The 9,299-nt window shown below is 38.9% G+C and overlaps 1 protein-coding gene across 1 annotated transcript; it reads right to left on the reverse strand.

Annotated features, from left to right (window-relative positions):
- Nucleotides 1-3,654: 3,654 nt before the first annotated feature.
- LOC128246093 (uncharacterized) lies at nt 3,655-4,524 on the reverse strand. Its single transcript, XM_052964298.1, has one exon. The coding sequence runs from the start codon at nt 4,522-4,524 to the stop codon at nt 3,655-3,657; it is 870 nt and encodes a 289-aa protein (XP_052820258.1).
- Between the last annotated feature and the right edge of the window lie 4,775 nt (nt 4,525-9,299).

Genomic DNA, 9,299 nt, shown 5'->3' on the forward strand with positions numbered 1-9,299 from the left:
ACTTCGAGGCCATTACACCAGGTACATAGTTACACTTCGACGCCTTTACACCAGGTACATAGTTACACTGAGAGACCATTACACCAGGTACATAGTTACACTGAGAGACAATAACACCTGGTACATAGTAACACTAAGAGGCCATAACACCAGCTAGGTACATAGTTACACTTCGAGGCCATTACATCAAGTACATAGTAACACTTCGAGGCCATTACACCAGGTACATAGTTACACTTCGAGGCCATTACATCAAGTACATAGTAACACTTCGAGGCCATTACACCAGGTACATAGTTACACTCCGAGGCCACTACATCAGGAACATAGTAGCACTTCGAGGCCATAACACCAGGTACATAGTAGCACTTCGAGGCCATTACACCAGGTACATAGCTACACTTCGAGGCCACTACATCAGGTACATAGTAACACTTCGAGGCCATTACACCAGGTACATAGTAGCACTTCGAGGCCATTACACCAGGTACGTTGTTACACTTCGAGGCCACTACATCAGGTACATAGTGACACTTCGAGGCCACTACATCAGGTACATAGTTACACTTCGAGGCCATTACATCAGGTACATAGTAAAACTGCGAGGCCATTACATCAGGTACATAGTTACACTTCGAGGCCATTACACCAGGTACATAGTTAAACAACGAGTCCATAACAACAGGTAAATCGTTACACTGCGAGTCCATAACACCAGGTACATAGTAACACTGCGAGTCCATTACACCAGGTACATAGATACACTGCGAGTCCATTACACCAGGTACATAGTTACACTGCGAGTCCATCGTTAAACTGCGAGTCCATTACACCAGGTACATAATTATACTTCGAGACCATTACACCAGATACATAGTTACACTTCGAGACCATTACACCAGGTACATAGTTACACTTCAAGACGATATCATCAGGTAATTAGTAACACTTCGAGACCATCACACCAGGCACAAAGTAACACATCGAGGCCATAATATCAGGTACATAGTTACACTTCGAGACCATTACACCAGGTATATAGTGACACTTCAAGTCCATTACACAAGGTATATAGTTACACTGCGAGTCCATTACACCAGGTACATAGTTACACTGCGAGTCCTTTACACCAGGTACATAGTTACACTTCAAGACGATATCACCAGGTACATAGTTACACTTCGAGACTTTTACACCAGGTACATAGTAACACTTCAATGCCATCACATCAGGTACATGGTTATACTTCGAGATCATTACACCAGGTACATAGTTACTCTTCAAGACCATTACACCAGGTACTTAGTTACACTTCAAGACTATAACACCAGGTACATAATTACACTTCGAGACCATTACACCAGGTACAAAGTTACACTTCGAGACAATTACACCAGGTACATAGTTACACTTCGAGACCATTACACCAGGTACATAGTTATACTTCGAGACCATTACACCAGGTACGTAGTAACATTTCGAGACCATTACACCAGGAACATAGTTATACTTCGAGACCATTACACCAGGTACATAGTTACACTTCGAGACCATTACACCAGGTACATAGTTATACTTCGAGACCATTACACCAGGTACGTAGCTACACTGTGAGGCCATTACATCAGGTACATAGTTACACTTCGAGACCATTACACCAGGTACATAGCTACACTTCGAGACCATTACACCAGGTATATAGTTACACTTCGAGACCATTACACCAGGTACATAGTTAAACTTCGATGCCATTACACCAGGTACATAGTTACACTTCGAGGCCATTACACCAGGTACGTGGCTACACTGTGTGGCCAAGACACCAGATATATAGTTACACTTCGAGACCATTACACAAGGTACATAGTTACACTTAGAGACCATTACACCAGGTACATAATTACACTGTGAGACCATGAGACCAGGTACATAGTTACACTGAGAGTCCATTACACCAGGTACATAGTTACACTTCGAGACCATTACACCAGGTATATAGTTACACTTCGAGGCCATGACACCAGGTACATAGTTAAACTTCGATGCCATTACACCAGGTACATAGTTACACTTCGAGACCATTACACGAGGTACATAGTTACACTTAGAGACCATTACACCAGGTACATAATTACACTGTGAGGCCATGAGACCAGGTACATAGTTACACTGAGAGTCCATTACACCAGGTACATAGTTACACTTCGAGACCATTACACCAGGTATATAGTTACACTTCGAGGCCATGACACAAGGTACATAGTTACACTTCGATGCCATTACGACAGGTACATAGTTACACTTAGAGACCATTACACCAGGTACATAATTACACTGTGAGACCATGAGACCAGGTACATAGTTACACTGAGAGTCCATTACACCAGGTACATAGTTACACTTCGAGACCATTACACCAGGTATATAGTTACACTTCGAGGCCATGACACCAGGTACATAGTTAAACTTCGATGCCATTACACCAGGTACATAGTTACACTTCGAGACCATTACACGAGGTACATAGTTACACTTAGAGACCATTACACCAGGTTCATAATTACACTGTGAGGCCATGAGACCAGGTACATAGTTACACTGAGAGTCCATTACACCAGGTATATAGTTACACTTCGAGGCCATGACACAAGGTACATAGTTACACTTCGATGCCATTACACCAGGTACATAGTTACACTTCGAGGCCATTACACCAGGTACGTGGCTACACTGTGTGGCCAAGACACCAGATATATAGTTACACTTCGAGACCATTACACAAGGTACATAGTTACACTTAGAGACCATTACACCAGGTACATAATTACACTGTGAGGCCATGAAACCAGGTACATAGTTACACTGAGAGTCAATTACACCAGGTACATAGTTACACTTCGAGACCATTACACCAGGTATATAGTTACACTTCGAGGCCATGACACAAGGTACATAGTTACACTTCGATGCCATTACACCAGGTACATAGTTACACTTCGAGGCCATTACACCAGGTACGTGGCTACACTGTGTGGCCAAGACACCAGATATATAGTTACACTTCGAGACCATTACACAAGGTACATAGTTACACTTAGAGACCATTACACCAGGTACATAATTACACTGTGAGGCCATGAAACCAGTTACATAGTTACACTGAGAGTCCATTACACCAGGTACATAATAACACTTCGGGACCATTACACCAGTTTCATAGATACACTTCGAGACCATTACACCAGGTACATTGTTACACTTCGAGACCATTTCACCAGGTAAATATTTACACTGCGAGTCCATTACCCCAGGTACATAGTTACACTGCGTGTCCCTTACACCAGGTACATAGTTACACCGAGAGATCGTTACACCGGGTACATAGTTACTCTTCGAGACCATAACACTAGGTGCATAGTTACCCTTCGAGACTATTACACCAGGTACATAGCTACACTTCGAGTCAATTACACCAGGTACATAGCTACACTTCGAGTCAATTGCACTAGGTACATAGTTACACTTCGGGGCCAATACCTCAGGTACATATTTACACTTGGAGGCCATTACACCAGATGCATAGTTACACTGCGAGTACATTACACCAGGTACATAGTTACACTTCGAGGCCAATACACCAGGTACATAGTTACACTATGAGGCAATGACACCAGGTACATCGTTACACTTCGAGAACATTACACCAGGTACATCGTTACACTTTGAGATCATTACACCAGGTATATAGTTACACTTCGAGGCCATTCCACCAGGTACATTTTTACACCGAGAGATTATAACAGCAGGTACATAGTTACACTGCGAGTCCATTACATCAGGTACATAGTTACACTGCAAGTCCATTACATCAGGTACATAGTTACACTTCGAGGCCATTACATCAGGTATATAGTTACACTGCAAGTCCATTACATCAGGTACATAGTTACACTTCGAGGCCATTACATCAGGTACATAGTTACACTGCAAGTCTATTACATCAGGTACATAGTTACACTTCGAGGCCATTACATCAGGTATATAGTTACACTGCAAGTCCATTAAATCAGGTACATAGTTACACTTCGAGGCCATTACATCAGGTATATAGTTACACTGCAAGTCCATTACATCAGGTACATAGTTACACTTCGAGGCCATTACATCAGGTATATAGTTACACTGCACGTCCATTACATCAGGTACATAGTTACGCTTCGAGGCCATTACATCAGGTACATAGTTACACTGCAAGTCCATTACATCAGGTACATAGTTACACTTAGAGGCCATTACATCAGGTATATAGTTACACTGCAAGTCCATTACATCAGGTACATAGTTACACTGCAAGTCTATTACATCAGGTATATAGTTACACTGCAAGTCCATTACATCAGGTATATAGTTACACTGCAAGTCCATTACATCAGGTACATAGTTACACTGCGAGTCCATTACATCAGGTATATAGTTACACTGCAAGTCCATTACATCAGGTACATAGTTACACTTCGAGGCCATTACACCAGGTACATTGTTACACCGAGAGATCATAATATCAGGTACATATTTACACTGTGAGTCCATTACATCAGGTATATAGTTTCACTTAGAGGCCATTACACCAGATACATAGTAACACCGAGAGATCATTACACCAGGTACATAGTTACACTGCGAGTACATTACACCAGGTACATAGTTACACTTCGAGGTCAATACACCAGGTATATAGTTACACTTCGAGGCCATTACATTAAGTGCATAGTTACACTTCGAGGCCATCACATCAGGAACATAGTTACACTTCGAGGCCATTACACCAGGTACATAGTCACACTTTGGGGCTATTACACCAGGTACATCGTTACACTTCGAGACCATTACATTAGTTACATAGTCACACTTTGGGGCCATTACACCAGGTACATAGTTACACTTCGAGGCCACTTCATCAGGAACATAGTAGCACTTCGAGGCCATTACATCAGGTACATAGTTACACTTCGAGGCCATTACATTATGTGCATAGTTACACTTCGCGGCCATTACACAAGGTACAGAGTTACACTTCGAGGCCATTACATCAGGTACATAGTTACACTTCGAGGCCATTACACCAGGTACATAGTTACACTTCGAGGCCATTACACCAGTTACATAGTCACACTTTGGGGCCATTACACCAGGTACATAGTTACACTTCGAGGCCACTTCATCAGGAACATAGTAGCACTTCGAGGCCATTACATCAGGTACATAGTTACACTTCGAGGCCATTACATTATGTGCATAGTTACACTTCGCGGCCATTACACCAGGTACATAGTTACACTTCGAGGCCATTACATCAGGTACATAGTTACACTTCGAGGCCATTACACCAGGTACATAGTTACACTTCGAGGCCATTACATCAGGTACATAGTTACACCGAGAGATCATTACACCAGGTACATAGTTACACTTCGCGGCCATTACACCAGGTGCATATTTACACTTCGCGGCCATTACACAAGGTACATAGTTACACTTCGAGGCCATTACACCAGGTACATAGTTACACTTCTAGGCCATTACACCAGGTACATAGTTACACTTCGAGGCCATTACATCAGGTACATAGTTACACCGAGAGATCGTTACACCGGGTATTCGGTTACACTGGGTGGGTTTAATGTAAAATATGAATATATTTTTAAAAAATCAACATTTTAACTGAACTTGATTTTTTATTGTTTTTGATTTAAAAACTGTTCTTAAAAAGTGCTGAACTACAAAGTTGTCATTTTTGTCGGCACTTTTTGCTATAAGATGGGTACTGAAAAGCTACCAAGGGGCATATTTCGACCCATTACGTAGTTTCATACTATTCCCAACCTCGGAAACTTCGTAAATCTTGAACATTCATAGGCATTTTCCGACCAATGAAACAGCCGATAACAAAAAGGAAAGAATCTCCTTTGTGAAGAGCCACCGGCATATTTAACAATATCCTGCCTCAAACGATTTATAAGCCGTGTTCCCATTGGATTATTTCATACCGAGATTACATCCGTAAGTACTCGGCCATTTCCGCACCGCATGAGAATTTTTTTCAGCTGATTTGCCCAGGGTATCATATAGGTTATAGGATGACTATTCCTAAATAAAAGCAAACGAACTCGCAAAAGCCGAGGATGCCTCTTTAGTATTATCAAATATTTTGTCTTTAATCCTTACGAAATGCAAAAGCGATAAAGTCATTAAACGAGAAACTTCCAGTATAGTTTTTCCACTTCATGTCTGTTCACAAATGTATAGTTTTTATTTATGTTTTTGTTTTGTTTGACGATGTTTTTTTTGTATATTATTTAAAGAAGTTTAGATTTGTTTACCACAGTTGGCCGTTTTATATATAATTTAGTGTATAAAACATTTTATTACGTACCGATCGAATTGCGTGTAAATGTATCAATGTTTACGATTGACGAAAAACACTCCCGGATGCAAACAGTTCATTCAAGTTATCAAAACAACTTTTGTTGTAAATATCCAATAAAACAACTACGCAGCTACTTCAGGTATAAACATGCTTAAAATGTACTTCAGCTCGATACAAGTAGACGTCCGGATCTAATGTTGGTATAAGCGAGTGCTCGTCTAGTTAATTAAATAAGTTTACGTTCGTGTTAAAAAACAACAACGTATTTTGTAGAGAACTAGGGAATAAGTGATTGTCTTAAAAATGAAATCGGGTTTTTTCTTCGTCTTTGGCGTATTTATGTTCGCCTTTGCAAGTAAGTTATACGTTTCATCTTGTTCTACATCAATAGTTATCCAATTCAGGGGTTGATCCAGGATTTGACTTAAGAAGGGGCGTTACCTTTTTGTCTTTCGCCCTTCCTTTGAAACCAGAATTTATTTTATTTAAAATGTTTGCAATTTTTATATATAAAAATCTAGTCCGAAATGGTGCATTTTAAGTGTATTGTGTTACTTCTTTCCCCGATATTGACCTAAACAGAACACTTGGACGATTTTAAGGGAGGGTAAGTGACCCCGCCACCCCCCACACACCTAGATCCGCTAGGGCAATATATTGTGTTAATTCGTTAAATACCCAGAAAATAATTTGTTTAAGAACGTTGACTAAAATAGGCCTTTAAAATTATTTTTCATCGTGCGTATTTTTCACTGAATAAATTATATCAAATATCTAATAGTCGATCAGTTAAACTATTTGATTTTAAATGGGCTCACTAAATTTCTTTTCAAACATATGGGGTTTGCATCAAGCGACTGACATAGTAATGATTCATATAAAATGTATCTGCTTAAAGCTGCACTCTCACAGATTAAACGTTTTGACAACTTTTTTTATTTTTTGCCTTGGAACGAGCCAATTTATGCGAAAATGCATGGAAACCAGTTATATAAGACTGCTGACAAAAAATTAGATCGCGGATTTTTATATGTAAGTTCAAAAATGGATATTTTATGCATTTTGTTTAAGCCGTTTGTAACGGTTTTAGCCATTAAACATTAATTTTGGAACGGAAATATGAAAATCTGCGATGTGATCTTTTGTCAGCAGTCTTAAATCATTGGTATGGAGATATTTACGCAAAAAAAAAAAAATGTTCATTCCAAGACAAAAAATTTAAAAAAGTTGTAAAAACGGTAAATCTGTGAGAGTGCAGCTTTAATACTCTGACATATAAAAGGAAAATATATCTTCATTGCTTACCAGATAACAATTATGTAGAAAATATGATGAACATGTACAAAGATGTACAATATTGTTAATAAATGACTATATGATGTTACATCATCCATGTTGAGTTGCTCCAAATATGTGTGTTAGTGTACTATATTTACACCTCAACTTCCGTTCTTTTAATGAACTGCCTTTCGGAAATTGCGTTCATCAATCGATGAACGCAACATCTTCGGATATGTTCGGATCGTAATTCATTGCATAATAATATACATGAAAGCTATTGATCTTGTTATTGGTTGTATTGTGTCTACAGGTCCCGTAAAATATAGATCAACATTTTTAAAAGTGTAAGTTAATTATATTTTAAATATATTGGTACCAGAAGTGTTTTAATTTTACGTTTTAAAGTGATTTCAAGTGGTTGATCTTTTCCCGCGTTATTGTGACGTCATTTGAAAAAAAATGTTTCCGGTTATAGTCGGGTCGTTCTATTTACAGAATGGGTAAGAACGGATTACTGAAAGGTTTTCTTAACTGAAATGAAGTATTTTTCAACAATTCTTGAATGAAATAATGAACTATTGGTGTAAATATAAGGAATGAATTGCGGGGTTGATGTCATTATCGGGGATATGAACGCAATTGGGTTGGTCAAAGTACGCGTGGAGTCCGGACTCCACACACATTGACCAACCCAATTGCGTTCATACCCCGATAATGACATCAACCCCGCAATTCATTCCTTAAATATCCATTTATCGTATGTGTATATGCATTAAACATTGTTTAAAACATGTTTGTGATATTTCCCGCTGTTCTTTTTGTACTTTATATGTGTTTTTGGACCGCATCCGTTCTTTATTTCTACTAACTGGCCAATATTTGTAGAATGGACTGTCCAATTATTAAATAATGGCCAGTCATTGTTCTAATTATGGAAAGTCAGTAGAAATACAAGTATGGTGTGAGGAGAATACTGTCGAATCAAGACATTTCTTGACAAAATTGTTTCTCTTGTACATGCTATCAAAATTGTGTAAAACTATGCACTTATTTGAAGAAAAATGACTTTAAACCCCTCCTTTATTTAGGTTCAATAAATAAATATAAAAATGTTGATTAACTGGCTAACAGATTGATTGATTTGTTGATTTTGTCTTCTTTAAAGGTATAAATGCAGGGAAATGTCCGGCAAAGGATCTTGTTGCATGTTTTGTAGACCCATGTCAAGGCTGGGTTTGTACGGAACCAGAAGGACTTACCTGCAGGTAACTATATTGTCGTTGTATTTCGATGAAGCTGATGTGATTTGATTTGAGGCATATTGATACTTGATAGAGCAAGTGTGAGGTTAAGCGCTCGTAAACCAGTTAACACTCTCTCTGTGGTTTTACTTCTTTATTACTGATTGTGTCTAGACAGTTACCACAACATCTACTTGTGGCGATAATCTTGATAGTTTTATTTTGTAATATTTGTTGTATTTTTGCGTGATTTCCAAGGTCAATTTTTGGTGTTGGTGTGCTTGTTCGCGTTTTGTCTATAATTTGATGTAGGCTGTATTGTTGAGTTGTGTCGATTGTTTATTTTTTGT

Source organism: Mya arenaria, chromosome 9, assembly GCF_026914265.1.
Source record: "Mya arenaria isolate MELC-2E11 chromosome 9, ASM2691426v1".
Taxonomy (NCBI): Eukaryota; Metazoa; Mollusca; class Bivalvia; order Myida; family Myidae; genus Mya; species Mya arenaria.

Excerpts from the sequence above, each read along its gene's own strand:
- LOC128246093 (XM_052964298.1), bottom strand. The coding sequence starts at position 4,524 with ATGGCCTCGAAGTGTAACTATGTACCTGATGTAATGGACTTGCAGTGT.